Source organism: Pelophylax lessonae, assembly GCF_965119305.1.
Source record: "Pelophylax lessonae genome assembly, chromosome: 4".
NCBI lineage: Eukaryota > Metazoa > Chordata > Amphibia > Anura > Ranidae > Pelophylax > Pelophylax lessonae.
This window is the reverse complement of record NC_138771.1, coordinates 241,330,229-241,348,371: the sequence shown is the minus strand read 5'-3', so window position 1 is coordinate 241,348,371 and position 18,143 is coordinate 241,330,229. Positions and strand designations below refer to the sequence as shown.

The window sequence follows — 18,143 nt, the reverse complement described above, 5'->3', positions numbered from 1 at the left end:
CCTCTGCTTACTTTTGTCACAGAAGGTAGCCTTCTTGGTGGCTATTACTTTTGCGTGCAGGGTGTCGGAGTTGGCTGCGTTGTCTTGTCCACCCTATCTGGTGGTTCACAGAGACAAAGTGGTGCTTCGTCCCTGCCAGTCGTCCCTGGTTTCCATTTAAATTAAGACATTGTGTTGCCTTCCTTGTGTCTTAAGCCTAAGCATCCTAAAGAGATTCCCTTACATTCTTTTGATGTGGTTCGGGCAATCGGGGTGTACCTGGCAGCAACTGAGTCATTCAAAAAATCGGATTCCCTGTTTGTCTTTACAGGTGGACCCCGTTCAGGTGCATTCTATGAAGGCACTTAGTGCCTCTTGGGCCTTCCGTCATCAGGCGTCGCTAGTGCAGGTTTGCAAGGCAGCCACCTGGTCGTCTGTGCACACTTTCGAAAAATTTTATAAGGTGGATGTATTGACCTCTGCAAATGCTTCTTTTGGCCGCCAGGTTTTGCAGACCGCTGTTGGAGAGGATTAGTCTCTTTGAGGGTGTATTTTTTTTTTTGAGAGGTGAGCTCCTGTTCCTGGTTAAGCTCCTGTTTTACCTGGTTGGCTATGTTTAGCATTTGGGAAGTGTGTTTCTTGCTGTGTTCTTCCCACCCCACATGTTGACACTGCTCTGTTGACTTAGGTTTTATGTTCTTCTGACACTGCTTGTTACAAAACTGAAGACCTAAAGCAAGAAGTGGGAATACTCCCTGGAACTGCCCTATAAGCGTATTCAAACTTTTATTTATGCCTAGTGTCCTACTCCTGTAGGGGGCAGCATAGACCCAAGGGTCAAGAAGATATGGAGCTGTGTCTGTCAATAAACATCGGAGAAAAGGATTTTACGGTAAGACAAAAATCCCAGTGTTTGTTTTTTTTCCTTTTTATTATTTTCTGTTCCTGTGAGAACTACAATCAACTGACGGACTGGATATTCTAGATTCTTAAGGTCTCTGCATTCCGGCCAGCGAGCGCGCGCAGGCCTCAGCTCTGCGCTAGGTCGGCTGCGACCTAGCCCCACTGGAGGGGGGTTGGCGTTTTCTTCCTGGCCGACAGCACCTCAATTCCGGTGCAGAGGTGTTCTGTTCGGAGCTGTGTCCACCTGGATCCACGTTATGGTAAGTAGTTGCCCCCCCCCCTCTCCCCTTTGCAGGTTTTGGGGTGGACATGGGCTCTCCCTGGGGCGGTGGGACCCCCCCAGGTTCCCCTCCTTCTCCCCATCCGTTCTAGGGTCACCGATTTTATCCGGGCGCACACCGGGGGTTACAACATGGTCCTTCGCCACCCCGGGGGGGTTAGTGACCTGGGCCGAGGGGGCCTAAGGGCTGTTATGTTGGCCTGGGGGGAGCGTATAGGTTTACATCAGTGGGTCCATGCAGCACGCGGCTGGGCCCGGCACGATAATTTATGCCGTGGCTTTTCGGCCTACCGTTCTGGACACTGTGCAGAGGCCCCAGTGAGGGTGGCTGAAGCCACCACCCTATGTTTGGGCATCCACCCTCTCCCCCGTTGTCTCTGGGTGGGCTTTGCGCCCAGGCAGCGGGGCTCCCACAGAAATTTAGGCCTTGGCTTGTGGCCTACTGGGCTGTCGACCAAGTGGGCGCCTCTACGTGGAGGTTGCGTGGGGGGGGGGGGTTGCCCCCTGTGAGTGTCCTGTGGCCACCCGCCTTCCCTTGCATGGAAGCTGTGCCTCCTCCAAAATTTAGGCCATGCGGCCAGCTTGGCGTATTCCTTCTGAAGGGGGGGCGCTGTGGGGGTGGTCACCTTTTTGATGACCGCATGCCATCATTATTGTGTAGAGCACTTGCCCTTTTAGCGCTGCAGACCCTCTGGGTACCTTGCCTGCGCGTCCGCATCATGGCGGGCGGCCCCCTTTTTAAGAGGGTCATTTATTTTCATGCAGGTCTGTATGGAGTAGCTCGGAGGGTAACCCCCTTTGGTTTTTTTCGAGGGGTCCAGTAGGTGGTCCATTCGTGGGCACTGGGTTATGTGTCCCCTTGCGGGATCGCAGTCGGCGACCCTCAGCTGCCTGTTTTGTGCCTATTTATGGAAAAAAAATCTTGCGAATGTATTTGCGGCTTCTGCAGCATCGTAGGTGTCGGTCCTTTTTTTAGTACCACAGGCCCTCCAAGGCGGAAAGGGTGTCCCCCTTCTCCGCTACTTGACAAGAATGTCGCAAAACATTGGGGTTGTCAAACGCACTCCTCTTGGTTATGCAGTGTCATTCATAGGATACCCTGCTTGCAAGTGGGTGGTCCCATCTATAGTGATCTCGCCGTATTCCAGGTTGCCTGAATCTACCTTACGCCCAGTTGTTGAGCCCTCACCTTTTACAGCTCAAAGCAAAGGCTCCAGCCCGCTATATGTTTATTGTGGCTGGTTTGGCACTTAGGCCAGTATTTACTATAGCCCTGGTGTCACAAACTCTAACGAGTGGGCTAAACTTTTTTGCCGGGACCTGGAGGGGGAGCATTTTTCCCTGCCTTTGCAGAGCTGGTGGAACGGTTGGTCCAGGGGCTTCAGTTTTTTTACTGTGATCCCCCTTTTGCTGTGGCTCCCTTGTTCTTAGGCTGTATGTATCAGCAGCGGTCTTTTTTCGGCGTGTTGTTTTGGCTGAAATGCTGGTCTGCTGACCAGACTTCTTAGAAGGCCTTATCTGATATCCCTTTGTGTGGGGAATCACCTGTTTGGAGCGACCCTGAATGACATCATTAAGGATTTCTCGGGGGTAGATTTCTTCCTTCTGCAGGCAACAAAAAAAGGAGCCCCGTCATAGATGTGGCCCATTCTTCTCGGCTCATAAAACGTCTGTGATCTCTTAGGATCTCAAGACAAACGGCCCTTCTGGGCCTCTACCAGAGGTTCCAAGAGGAACTTGTCTGGCTAGCCATAAGTGGGCTCTCCAGACCTGTGGAAGGGCTCCTTCGGCATGAAGGGGCGCCTTCACCCATATCTGGGGTGGGGATGTCGTCCACTGTCCCCGGATCTGTGGACCTCCCTAGTATAGGACAAGGGGTCCACAAAGTCTTTTGTTCCGGCTACAAGATCAAGTTTCGGTCTTCTCTTTCGGAAAGGTTCTTTTCCCCCCCGCGACCTGCTTGTCCCCAGACCACTTACGCTGTCTCTTTTGTGGCAGTGCAAGACTTGTTACTGCATGATTATCCCAGTTCAGACTTTGGAACGATTTTAGGGGTTTTATTCAACCTGTATACAGTCCCCAGGGAGGTAGGCCCTGAAGTTCCGAATGGAATCCATTCGTAAGGTAGTGGCGTCCCTGTATCAGGGGGATCTTCTCGCTTCTGTCGATATCAAGGATGCTTACCTTCACATTCCGATCTACGCCTGTAATAAGAATTTCCTTTGTTTTGCCATTGGCAAGGAGCATTATCAGTTTGTGGCATTAGCCCTTGGCCTCACTTCCCCTTTTTGGGCCTTCACGACAGTGTTGGCCCAGGTGCTGGTCTTGTGTCAACCGGGTGATCGCAGTACTGCGGTACCTGGATGACCGTTCCGATGGACTACTGGAAAATTATTCTGCGAACTCTGAAGGAGTCCAGTGGGATTCTGATTTTCAGAAGTTGGACTGTTTTGACCTGTCTCTGGTCTCGACCTCAGCCAGAGTGTCTTGCCTATGGACAAACTTCAGAAATTGCAGGATGCAATTCTGCTGCTGCTGTTCAGCAGACGGTCATCTTTCTGGACCTACTTGTGTGGGCCTGATGATTACTACCTTTTGAGGCGGTTCTGTTGCACAGTTCCATTCAAATTTCTGAAAAGGGATTTCTGTCAAATGGGACAAGGTTCACAGTCTCTATTCAACCTGATCCTGTTGAGCTGGGGTACAAGAGGATCCCTGCATTGGTGGCTTCATTCTCCTGCACGTCGATAGGGCTGTTCTTTTCTTTCTTTATACTGGAAGCTTGTCATCCCAGATGTCAGCCTGTTCGGGTGGGGAAGCGTTCCGGGCACAGATTGTGCTCAGGTGGTCTGGGTTTTGGAGGAGTCCAGACTGCCGATCAATGTACTGGAACATCAAGTTTTCAGACCTTGTCTGGACCTTTGAATGATTGTCTTTGGCGAATCTTATCGGCCAATGCCTCAGCTGTGGCCTATGTCAATCATCAAAGGGGCACAGTAAATGTCCTGATGGCTCAGGATGTAGCCAGCTTTCTAAGGTGGGCAGAACGTTAGTTCCAGTCTTGATACTATTATCTGGTATTTGAAAAATAAAAGTGCAGCGCTAACGTGAATCTGTGAACTGGGAATGTTCACATTAATGTGCATGGGATGAATAGTGATAACCTGAGCACACCTCCTGAATCAATATAGTGATATATGTAAATCAAACGGCAATATCCTTTGAGAATGTTCGCTGTAACAAAACGCGTCAGTATCTCATTATAGACGGCCTGTCTTTACTACTGTGGTGTTTTACCCGTGGATGCTTGTAAGTGCATGTCTGTTTTTAAATAAACTCTTTGTAGCAGTTTTACACTATGTACAGTCCCTTCTGGCTTATTTACATGATTTGGTGAATGAGGGACTCGCCCTTCCTCTCTCTTGTGTGAGCCTCTGGAAAACATCCACCGCCAACATCCAGTTAAGAGGAATCCAAGACTTACTACGCTTATTTGACTTGCTTGTTATGACATTGCAAGTCCATGCGATCTGGTAAGCGCATACATATTATTTTGTCGGGTGATGGGACCCCTACATCCGTTTGATCATCTATACTATCGTCTGATTTTACATCTCACTTGTGGGGAGTGTGCTTTCTTAGTCTATTTGACCTGTATGCTATACGGCATTATGGGTCCATGCGATTCGGTAAGGGCATACACAACCTTTATTTTCATCTGGTGATGGGACCTTATTACTGTTTTCAAGATCCTCCCTGCTGCTGCATTCTACATTTCATTTATGTGGATTGTGCTTGCCAAGTTTTTTTAACCTGTATGCTATATGGCAGTGCGGGTTCATGCGATTTGGTAAGCGCATATATTACCTCATTGGGTGATGGGATCTGATTACTACTTCTATAACCTTCACTTGGTTCTACATTTTTTGTGGATCTAGAGGTAGTTTGACACATCTGTTTGGTGATTTGATTCATGGATGCATGTAGGTGCATGTCTGCCTTTAATTAAACTTCTGTAGCAGTGTTACACTATGTATTTTTTTCTGGCTTCTTTACATGGCTCTGGTGAATGAGGGACTCATTCCTCCTTTTTCCTTGATTGGGAACCCATGAGAACATCATCCAGTGATATCCGCTTCAGAGGGATTCAACACCTTACCTCACTAGCTCATCTGACCTATTTGCCATATGGCATTATAGGTCCATGCGATTCGGTAAGCGCATATATAGTCTACCTCTACCTTATCCGGGGACGTTTTTTGGTCATTATTTTGACTTCTGTTGGACCTTTTTATTCCATTCGTGATGATTTCATGTGCTGAATCCACTTGACGTGTATGCTTCATGGCAATATATGTCCATGCGATTTGATAAGTACACATACACATCTTTTTTCCGTCGGTGGAAGGGATCCAACAGCTACCCTTACTACTTTTGGATTTTGTATTTCACATTTGGACTAATAATTTTTCATTTTTGATTCATTGTATGAGACTTATTTGATATCCCTTTGATTTACATATATCGCTATATTGATTCAGGTGTGCTCAGGTTATCACTATTCATCCCATGCACATTAATGTGAACATTCCCAGTTCACAGATTCATGTTAGCGCTGCACTTTTATTTACTTTTATTTTTCACAACTTTTATTGTCCGTTGTTTGTGCCAGCAGCTCACCTTAGATAGCGTGGTGTTAACACTTTTTACTTTATTATCTGGTATGGCTGGTCGCCGCTGCTTCTTGGAGACCACCTCTCAGAGAAGATTTATTGGCCCAAGGGCCAATCTTTCATCCTGCTTTACGATCGCTGGCTTTTGCAGTTTTGCTGTTGGAAGCCAGGTGCTGAAGGATAGAGGGTTGTCTGAATCGGTGATTCCCACGCTGTTAAAGGCTGGAAAATCTACCTCCTAGGAAGATTTACAATCGCGCCTGATAGACGTACATTGCGTGTTGGGAGTCTCTTGGAGGTCATCCCCGTTCCTTTCGGTTGCTCGGATTTTGGCATTTCTCAAACGAGGTGTTGTGCAGCGCCTGGCCTTGGGTACCGTCAAGGGCCAGTTTTTCTTCTTTTACCATTCTTTTGCTACCCATTCTTTGGTTTGCACCTTTTATTCAGGGGGTTCGCCACTTGGCTCCCCCAGTACAGTCTCCGTTGCCTCCGTGAGATCTCAATTTGGTGATGTTGGTTCTCCAGTAACTGCCTTTCAAAGATATTCACAAACTTCCTCTGCTTACATTGTCCCAGAAGGTAGCCTTCTTGGTGGCTATTACTTCTGCACGCAGGGTGTCGGAGCTGGCGGCGTTATCTTGTCGTTCACCTTACCTGATGGCTCAGAGAGATAAAGTGGTGCTTCGCCCTTGTCAGTCTTTCCTTCCTAAGGTTGTTTCTGGTTTCCATCTGAATGAAGACATTGTGTTGCCTTCCCTGTGTCCTAAGCCTAAACATCCTAGGGAGATTGCCGTGCACTCTCTGGATGTGGATCGGGCGCTCAGGGTGTACCTTGTGGCAACCGAGTAATTTAGGAAATCAGCCTTACTGTTTGACCTTACGGATGGACCTCGCAAAGGGTTGGTCGCGTCTCCCGCGACCATTTTCAGATGGACAAGACAGACGGTGGTGCAGACCTATTCCATCAAGGGTCAGGTTCCTCCATTCCCTGTTAAGGCGCTTTCTGCGTGGGAGCTTAGTGGCTCTTGGGCTTTCCTCCATCAGGCGTTTGTGATACAGGTTTGCTAGGCGGCCACCTGGTGGTCTGTGCACACTTTCACAAAATGTATAAAGTTGAGGTACTGGCATCTGTGGATGCTGCTTTTGGCCACAAGGTTTTGCAGGCCACTTTTTAAAAGGACCTGGTCCTATTTGAGGGTGTGTTTTCAGGTGAGCTCCAGCTGTTCCTTGTTGAGCTCCATATTACCTGGTTGGCTAGGTTTAGCCTCTTGGGAATTTTTTCTGTTGTGTTTTTCTGACCCCTCATGTTTAACACTGCTTTGGGACGTCCCAATGGTTAAGATTCTGGAGCTGTGTCCGTCAATGAATGAAAGAGAAAATTGGGTTTTTGTCTTACTGTAAAATCCTTTTCTCTGACGTTTATTGATGGACACAGCACCCACCCCTCTATTGAGTTGTTAATTTTCTTCTGACACTGCTTGCAACAAAACTGAATGCCTATAGCAGAGTGTGGGAGTAAATGCCCTGGGACTGCCCCATCAGCATGGTTAAGCTTTTTCCTGCCTTGTGTCCTTCCCCTGTGGGGGGCAGCATAACCCAATGGTTACGATCCTGGAACTGTGTCCGTCAATGAACATCAGAGAAAAGGATTTTTTACGGTAAGGCAAAAATCCAGTTTTTGCTTTCAATACTCCTTATTACCATCCGTTATAGGGGCAGCCTTCCATGTTGTCTACTTCGCAGACTGTAAAAATATAGTGAAAAGAGTGGCGAGTGCTGCGTTCCCCTACATACTAACAACTCATATTTGAATGTGACAATGTATTTTGTGAGCATTGTCCTGTTCAAGTCTATGGGACATTAGACTGTCACCAACAGTCCAGCACTAGATTTTTACTGGCTGGGATAAGGACAGCGTGGAAATCTAAAACCATAGTGAAAGAAGAGTGCGTGCGGGGGGTTAGCTTAGTCTATTTAGGGGGCTAGGGAAGGGATCTTTTTTTTTTTTTTTAAATGGCTTTATTTGCATGGCAGTTTCTGTGCCAGGGGCAACTACCAACAAGAATCAGTAGATTCTTGTTGGTGGTTTTAATAGAGCTTGCACTCACTGCGTGTGAACAGCTGCAGCTGTCAGATTTGTACAAATCTGCAACTGGCACTGCCACTGTTGCCATATAATCTGCTTGTGATGACCCTGTACACGGTTAGTGTGCTTCCCAGGTCTGTGTTTCTTTGGGCTTTTGGCCACACAAACTGGCCACTGCTAGTCAGCAAGTTTGTATGTGGCCATAGCATAGCCATAGTGTTGCTGCATCTAGAGAAGTGGATGTTGCTTTGAATGCTGCAAACTATCCACAGATAAAGTTATGTGAATGTGGTCCAAGGCTACCTGCGCATGAACATAATTAGGCATGAAATGTGCCTAGTGTAGAAAAGCACATCTTCCTTTCGCTGGAGAGCAGCACATGGGGCGCACTGCCAGCTATAATAGTAATTGGCTGTACACCCCTGTACTCGTATAAATGCTGATGCTTCTTTTCATCAGCATTTACCCACGCATAGGCATACAATTATTTGTGAAATTGTTGTACACGCATGCATGGGTAAATGCCAATGCAACAAAACATTGGTGTTTATATGCATAAATGGGCCTACAGCCATTCATTTCTGTGACTGTCTGTATTCCCTAATTATGGATACCTAGCTATGAGAAAACAAAGAGAGAGAATGTTTTTTAATTACAGAAATATTGGCTCACTGATAAGTGTGTCCTTGTACAGTATAGTAGTATGCACGCAACACTTGGTCGGGACTCCTTTTGCATAAATTACTGCATCAACTGTGGAAACTTCACACTGGACCTCATTCAACGTGGATTCTGTGCCTCCCCGCTCTTCCTCCAAACTCTGGGACCTTGATTTCCAAATGAAATGCAAAATTTTCCACAGTCCGTGTCGGTTTGGGGAGCCATGTCATCTGCTGGTGTTGGTCCACTGTGTTTTTTATCAAGTCCAAAGTCAGTGCAACCCTCTACCAGGAAATTCTAGAGCACCTTATGCTTCCCTCTGCTGACCAGCTTTATGGAGATGCTGATTTCAATTTCCATCATGACTTGGGACCTGCCCACACTGCAAAAAGTACCAATACATGGTTTAATGATCAATGTATCACTGTGCTTGATTGACAAGCAAACTCGCCTGACCTAAACCCCATAGAGAAACTGTGGATATTGTCAAGATGAAGATGAGACACCAGACCCAACAATGCAGACAAGCTGAAGGCTGCTATCAAAGCAACCTGAGCTCCCATAACACCTCAGCAGTGCCACAGGCTGATGACCTCCATGCCATGCCGCATTGATGCAGTAATTCATGTAAAAGTAGTCCCTTCCAAGTATTGAGTGCATACTATACTGTATATGGACATGCTTTTCAGTAAGCCAACTTGTTTACACTAGCCGCCTGCCTTTCTCCCGCTGTCACGTACGATCGTGAGTGAGCGGCGGACATCGGGTCCGCCGCTCACACGCGCGCGCGGGGGGGTCTCCAGAGCCTCACAGGCTAGTGACGTACCGGTACGTCACTTTGCCTGTGAGGGGCTGACCGCCGCAGTATATGTACTTGCGGCGGTCGGCAAGGGGTTAATATAACACTCACACACACTGTGTGTAACGCATCTATATGTAATGATTTTCAGTTTTTGAATTGAATTACTGAAATTAACTTTTTGATAGTCTAATTTTATGAGATAGCCCTGTTGATACAGTCTTTTAAAAAAACACAATTTACTGTACCTGGCTGATGCACCTTCTGTGCTAGGCTGCCTTTAATTTCAAATGCACATTTGGCACCTTTGGTACTGCCGGGCAAAATTGTTTACAACACCACTGCATGGTAGGGGAAGGTGGACAGGACGGGATTCAGGAAGCAGCCTTCCCTCCATGGTGCTGCCCATTATTGACCTTATCCAGCTCCCACTCTGCCATTCAGCATTTCTCTGTCTTCACAGCCTTTCTTAACCAGGATGCTGCAACACCCCTGATTAAACCAAGGGGCATCCCAATTGAAGAATGCGGTCTTATTTTTATTGATCATCACATTCAGAGCTACGTTTGGGCTGCAGCAGTATGAGATATAAATTAAGCTATAATCGCCTAGTAAGTCTGACTCCCAGCTTCTGTTTAAAACTGTTCTGCTGTGTGACCAGAGTTACATTTCTTTATACCATATAAATGGTTCACTTTAGGGATTTAGCATCTGTACCACTTGGATCAAGGAAATTCTCGCATTGCAGTTGACCCGCAGATGCCGTCTCCTTGGGATTATGCACGTGTATCTGTTCCCATCTGTGTCCCTTACTCAACTAGATGTATATCAACGCCAGTTCCTATGTACTAAGACTCTCCAGAGAAAATGTCTTTGTCGTTTCATGTAGGTTTGGAGTTTGGGAATATCGTCATAGCTTAGCCTGGGTATTTGCCAACTTTCCCAGAGGTTATTACATCAAATATATGCATGGTTTCAGCCAAGCAGATCTAATTTTCTTTCAGGCTACCAATAAGCCTTCTAATAAACAATTTATTACTTGTAAACCCACGGAAGAGCTGTAAAATGTGTTGGCACTCATTGTAATATAAGAGACTGACTTGTATATAACCTTCAAAAATCAATACTATATTTTACTGGCTGCCATGTGGAAGTAAAAATGAGAGAGAGGACTTTTGGGGATGTAAGATTGCTCTGCGCTCACTCAGATTGATCCCATAAAATCCTTTTTTTTCCCCAATTGTTTTATATATAGATCTGTCCTTCTCATGTCATTCTTCTAGCTAGACAGTGTGATACCATTTGCAGAGAACTTTTTTATATATATATATATATATATATATATATATAATATATATATATATATATATATATATATATATATATATATATAAAGATATACAAGACCATTGTTCAGCATACTTTAACTAGACATTACATTTATTTATAGTGTGTTAAATAAAAAGCATTATTTTGACGTTATTGATCTTTGGTGGTGGATTTCCTAAAAGCAAAAATAGGTTGTGCATTTTGCAAGGGAATTTCCCCTTAGCTTAGTGTATAAAGTGAGGCTTTGCTGACTTTAATCAACCAATCGTGTGCAAGCAAAATCCAATTTAGTTGTTTACTTGCACATGATTAGGTTTTCTTTGCAAAATCTTCAACATATTCATTAACCTAAGGGAAGTTAAAAAAAAAAAAAAAAAAAAAAAAACACTAGCAGTCTCTAAATGAGGCTTAGGTTGGCCTTACATTATACAATTTTCCTTTAGATTTAACAAAACCATATATTATGAGGTCAAACCTAAACACTTTTTTTCTATTTATATGCAATCATGCAGGCCCTTGCACTACATAATTGATGGTAAATCTAAAGGAAATTGAATAAGAAAATTGTATAATGTATGGCCAGCTTTAGGGTTTCACTCTCTCCTGGTTAGAGTGGCTGATCAACCACCTTCCAGGTGAATGACATGCTTGACATTCTACTGAACCAGTGTACATTAAGTAACCAAATAATCTATTGTTAAGAATGGTAGGAGATCGAGAATTTTTTTTTCTTCTCTTTCGTTCATTGACGGACACAGCTCCTGATCTTCTTAACCATTGGGGTATACTGCCCCCTACAGGATTAGGACTCTCTGCTATAGGTTTTTTTTCTGCCTAGTCAATAGTAAGGATCTAGTTCCTTGCTGGGATCTCTGTTTTTTTCTTTTTGGATAGAAAGTTTTTTCTCCTGTTTTTTTTCCTGTGAGATCTACAATCAACTGCCGAACTGGGCGACAGGCTGGATAATCTAGATCCAGTGGTCACCCCAGTCTTGGCAGCGAGCACGTGCAGACCTCATCTCCACGCTAGGTCGGGCGCAACTAGCCCCACCGGATGGGGGCTGGCCTGCGAGTTAAACGCCTTGCAAGGTCGCATATGGCCGGGTCTCAGCCTGAGTCAGTGTTGCTCGTGGCCTACAGCCCCTCATTTCAATAGAAAGGAGGTTCTCTCTGGAGCGGTGCCCGTCTGGTTCCTGGTATTGTGAGTAGCTGTCCCCCCCTCTCCCCCTGGAGGGTTTTGGGGTGGACGTCGGCCCCTCCTTGGGACGGTCCGACCCCAGAGTTTCCCTCCTTCCCATCAGAAAACCCCATCATCTGTCCCCCCACCCTACCCCTCCCTCCACTTATCCTGGGGCTGTGTGGGTGGTCTGGGGGTGGGGGCAGGGCGCTATGCTGGCGATGCTACAATCGGCTGTGTGGGGGTAGGGATTGTACCTGGTGGGGGCTGCTGCCAGGCCCCCCTGTCCTGCGTGGGCCTGTCCTTGAGGCCTAGGGATCCCTCCTTGATTCCAAAGCACCCCCTTGGGGTCCCTAAGTGATTTGCTAGGCAATACCCCTATGAGGAGTCCCTTCTTAGGAAGTGAAATGTGGAAAAAAGTGCAGCGCTAATAAATACTAGCAATATAAACGTGTATATATATAAACCAAGAAAGGTAAATACAAATAAATAGCAAAATGAATAAAAGTGAACATCAAATCAACAGTCCCATATGTGAAGTGAAAAAAACAGTCCACAACGGTGATAATTGAAGTGCTCACTGGATCCCAACACCAACAAGATATAGAGATATAATGTGCTCACCAGAACGATAGGACTCAAAATGCCATATAGCATATGAGTCAAATCAGCTTGTTGTACAATGGATGGATAATCCGAAAGGGATGACTGAGGTCACTGATGTTGAGGTGAAGAGGTAATAGCAGATATGAACCGTCACACCAGAGAGGCTCTCACTCCGTCAGATGGCCAGAAAGGAACCAAAAAACAAGGGAGCACAAAATAGTGTAACACTGCTAAAATTTTAATTAAATAAAAATACACCAAATTGCACTTACAAACATCTCGTGGTAAAGAGCGTATACAGATGCAAAGGTAGGCTGTCAGCAGCGTGGCCTTGACGCGTTTCAGCATAAATGCTTTTTTCAAAGGCACTATCTTTTGAAAAAAGCATTTATGCTGAAACGCGTCAAGGCCACGCTGCTGACAGCCTACCTTTGCATCTGTATACGCTCTTTACCACGAGATGTTTGTAAGTGCAATTTGGTGTATTTTTATTTAATTAAAATTTTAGCAGTGTTACACTATTTTGTGCTCCCTTGTTTTTTGGTTCCTTTCTGGCCATCTGACGGAGTGAGAGCCTCTCTGGTGTGACGGTTCATATCTGCTATTACCTCTTCACCTCAACATCAGTGACCTCAGTCATCCCTTTCGGATTATCCATCCATTGTACAACAAGCTGATTTGACTCATATGCTATATGGCATTTTGAGTCCTATCGTTCTGGTGAGCACATTATATCTCTATATCTTGTTGGTGTTGGGATCCAGTGAGCACTTCAATTATCACCGTTGTGGACTGTTTTTTTCACTTCACATATGGGACTGTTGATTTGATGTTCACTTTTATTCATTTTGCTATTTATTTGTATTTACCTTTCTTGGTTTATATATATATACACGTTTATATTGCTAGTATTTATTAGCGCTGCACTTTTTTCCACATTTTGCTATTTACAATTTTCTTGTCAGTTGTTTGGTGTAGCAGCTTTTTTATGGTTAGCGCAATATTTTTTGCTTTTCCCTTCTTAAGAAGTGGACTGTTCCACCGGTGGTGGACTCTGCAGTTTCCAGATTGTACAAGGCAACCATGATTCCGGTTGAAGAGTCCCCGGCCTTTAAGGATCCGGCTGACAGGAAGGCGGAGGCTGTGGCCCGCAATATATACATTCTGGCTGGTTCAACACTGAGGACGGTATTCACCATTGCCCTGGTGTCAAACTCTGACTAAGTGGGCTAAGCTTTTACTCTGTGACCTGGAAGGAGAACAGCTCCTGCTGCCTTTGCTGAGCTGGCAGACCAGCTGGTCCAGGGGGCTGCAGTTTATCTGTGATGCCTCTTTGGATGCGGCTCCCCTAGTGATTCGAATCTGTTTCAGCAGTGGTCCTTTGGCGTGTCTTTTGGCTCCAATGCTGGTCTGCAGACCAGACTTCTAAAAAGGCCTTGACTGATCTCCCCTTTCAAGGAGATCGCCCTTTTTGGAGCTACCCTGGATGTCATCATTAAAGGTCTCACGGGAAAGAGTACCTTTGTTCCGCAGGCTACAAAGGGCAAGGACCCCCGTCGACGTGGGCCCTACTTCTCGGCTTATAAGAAGTTTTGTCCCTCAGGGTCGACTGACAAGGGCTTGAAGCCTTTTAGGGCCTCCTCTGGAGGATCCAAACGAACCTGGTCTGGCAAGCAGAGAGCCGGCTTCTCCAGACCCACGGACAAGGGCCCTTCAGCATTAATGTGCACCCTTACCTGTATCGAGGATGGGGGGGACGTCTTCGCTGGTTTCTAGACCCGTGGACTTCCCTGGTACAAGACAAGTGGGTCTACAAAGTAATTCACTCTTGTCCCCTGGCATGGTTCTTTTCTTCCAACTTGCGTCTGTCCCCGGACAATTACAGGTTCTGTTTGGGGCGGTTCAAGATCTGTTACTTCAAAGGGATGATTATCCTGGTTCTGACTTTGGAACGTTTTCAGGGTTTTTACTTAAACTTTTTTACAGTTCCTAGGAAGGAAGGCAAGGTGCGTCCAATCCTGGACCTCAAGACGCTGAACTGCTTTGTGCTGGTGCAGATGTTCAGGATGGATTCCATTCACGTGGTGGTGGCATCCCTGCATCATGGGAATTTTCTTGACTCTATCGACATCAAAAATGTATGTCGTTTTTTTTTCCTCCCAAATAGAGCTTTCTTTTTGGTGGCATTTGTTCACCTCTGCGGTTTTTATTTTTTGCACTAAAAACAAAGAACGACTGACAATTTTGGAAAGAAAAAAAAAAATTACATTCTGCTCTAAACTACATCCAATAAAAAAAGTAAAACCAATTTCTTCATCAATTTAGACCAATTATGTGTTCTGCTACATATTTTTAGTATAAAAAAAAAAAAACCCAATACACCTATATTGATTGGTTTGGGCTAAAGTTATAGCGCCTACAGACTATGGGAAATTATTATTTTTTTTTTTTTTTTATACTAGCAATGATCAGCGACTTATAACGGGATTGCGATCTTGCGGCGGACAAATCCGACACCTAACTGACACTTTTGACAATTGTTTGTGGGACCAGTGACATTATTACTGTGATCAGTGCTAAAAATATGCACTGTCACTTTACTAATGACAATGGCAGGCAAAGGGTTAACATCAGCGAGCAAAGGGTTAAATGTGTGCCTAGGGAGTGCTTACTGTGAGGAAGGTGCTTTTACTACTTTTTCACAGGATCCATATCTTCTGTATTCGCAGAATTACCGCCTGCCTTGTTTACATTGGCAGACTGTAATTCTTTCAGAGTATCGAATGATCGGCGGGACCCGCTGATCAGCTCCCACCATGTTCAGTCACAGCGCCCAAAATCCAGAAGTGCAGAATCGCATATATATATATATATATATATATATATATATATATATATATATATATATATATATATATATATATACCACCATGTTCAGTCACAGCGCCCAAAATCCAGAAGTGCAGAATCGCGTATATATATATATATATATATATATATATATATATACATACACACACTCGCGTGATTCTGCACTGAGCGGCTGCCCTGTAGCGGTAACAAAAAGAAATGATGCATACACATGTACCCAGCATCTTCCCCCTTTTTTTTTTCTTTAAATTTCCCCGTGTGTGAGCACTAGTACATTATTTCTGAGTAGTGATGGCATAATGTTAAACCTTACAATTACTACATTTGGCTGTCATATGTGGCTTTATAATTTGTTGTTAGAATTGTGTGTACAATGTTGCTTGCAGCTGTTGTGTATTGATTACACAGCGGTCTTAAAGCAGAGCTCCAGGAACATTTTTATTTTCCCATGCAGAGAGGGCTGTGCTCGCACTGCATGGGTTAACTGCCCATTTTTGTCTAGGGGATAGCAGAGTGGAGATATACTTTAATCCTCCGATCCTTTGAGCCTACGCCCCCGCATGCTAGCCGTCTTGTGTGTGAACGGACGGTTCCTGCCATCATCAGACCAGCTCTGGGTGTAAGCACGGCAGGAACAGTCCACCGCTGAATGTGGGGGAGCTCAAGTTTTCCAAAGGATTGAGTAAGTATTGCCTTTCGGTGCACTCCTAGACAAATAAGCAATTAGCCCATGCAGTGGTGTAGGCCAGTGTTTCTCAACTCTGGTCCTCAGGGCACACTAACAGCCCAGGTTTGAAAGAAAACTGAAATATATCACAGGTGATATAATTTGCTGCTCAGTGATTGCAGTATTCTCCCCAAGGTAATACTTAAAATCTGGCCTGTTAGTGTGCCCTGAGGAACGGAGTTGAGAAACACTGGTGTAGGCAAAGCTCCACTTTATGGGAGGACAATTTTTTTTTCATGGAGTTCTCCATTTTAAAATAGCTATATACAGATCCATCTTCTCTAGTTCATCACACTGGTTGCACAAGCAAGAAACAATCTATTCCAACATAATTGTTACCAGTTTTAATGGCACAATCTTCCACACGACTAATCGACTTTTGTTGGGCTGGATGTTGCTTGCAGGGTCACCCACAGGTCAAATCTCAGCCGATTCGGCAAGAATTAGCCAAAATTTCAGTCATCCATGGTTAGTTAACCTTAGTGGTTGTGTACACAAGCTTTTGAGATCAGCTAAGGTAGGATTGTGCTTTGCTTCTATTCTGCTGTGCCAGCCAGTCAGGCTGAATTAATGACACAGGTATAGTAAATGCAATGCACAAGCACATCTTAAACTCCCATGTATACTGATGTTATGTAGTATATACAAATTCTGAAAGACTTTAAAGTGGTTGTTAACCTGCAACATTAAATCTGAACAAAGCATATCCATCGATCGTAGATAGATATGCTCAATTAAGTGGATTGTTCATCTCTGAATATCACCTGAGGCCAGTCACTTTACTGGGTATATGTAAGGGTTTACAACCACCTTATAGTAAACCTTACTCATTTTCTTGCTTCTTCAGAATAGACACCAGCTCCTGACTCAGCATGCCAGCCCTAGCAAGTTAATATAAAAAATGATTATACTGAGGGGGGATGCTTTTAAGGAGGTTGCTCCCTAGTCCTATTGACTAATACTGCATCCTAATATGCTCATGGTAGATTCATATGTATATCTATTGTTACAGAATGCTATTGGGTTATGCAAATATGATCCTATGTTCTGTTTTTCACCTGATTCACAATAATTTTTTTTTCCCCCTCTTTTCTCCCCATAGTATTCCTTTGGAGATGACCTCATCCGCTCTTTATTATATCCTTTAGAACTGGAATTGCAGAAAACTGTGCACACATACTGTGGCAAGATATACAAACTGTTCACCAGACAGCTGACAAATAGCATTGACGACTTTTATGCACAGAGATCAAATGCAAGGTGATGCTTTTGGCAGAGCTCTATTATGTGTGGACTAAATGGAATTGCACAAAGAACAGAACGGCAGCAATCATATGCTTCTGTTCAGAGGAAGCACTACATGCTGTGTACACTGTTACTGGAAACCATTGTGTCAGGCCATCAAAATGAACAAAAGCTTTCAACATATCCTTGTGTGTTCTCATAATATAGTACAGATAGCGGGATATGTTGTACATTTAAGTGTAAATAATTTTTACTATTTCCTGTAGCTTGTATTCAAGCCAAATAAAAGGTATTGATGGTGTTTGTGGGAAAGGAAAGAATATTAGAAAAAACGACGGTTATCCGAACTGCAGCTGATTAACACCATATTGTACTGCTGTATAGCAATGTTGTGTGAATTTTTCTACTAGTAAATGGTTAGCCAGACCTATCCCCAGGGACCACTAATAGTGCTTGTGTTCCATCTCTTCTCAGGATCAGAAGGGTGTTTTTAAGAGTGATGGTTTTACACACTAAACAGGTTTTTGTGTATCTATGTGTAGCATGGGATTGCACAGAAGGCAGGATTACACCTCCCTGCTTTTATAAAGAGATTTTAATGAGCTTTGAAGGAAGAAAATAGAAAAAATAATTTCCTTTAAAGGTTTCAGTGTATATCACTCATGTTCCATCATAACGGTCTTTTAATAATGCTCCATTTCCTTTCTGAACAAATCAACAGGAGGACACTGTTTATATGCCCACAGACATATTTTTGCTATCTGCAAAATATGGAAAATAGATTTTAATGGTGTTGAAGGAAATGTTTA

At 44.4% G+C, this 18,143-nt stretch overlaps 1 protein-coding gene across 1 annotated transcript in view; it reads left to right on the top strand.

Moving 5' to 3' along the window:
• The window catches only part of GXYLT1 (glucoside xylosyltransferase 1), a 95,170-nt gene extending 77,259 nt beyond the window's left edge, over positions 1-17,911 (top strand). The window contains exon 8 of the mRNA XM_082256488.1: positions 17,192-17,911. Within this exon, the coding sequence (XP_082112614.1) occupies positions 17,192-17,353 (162 nt within the window). The 3' untranslated portion in view covers positions 17,354-17,911. The remainder of the gene's footprint in view (positions 1-17,191) is intronic.
• Positions 17,912-18,143: the final 232 nt, after the last annotated feature.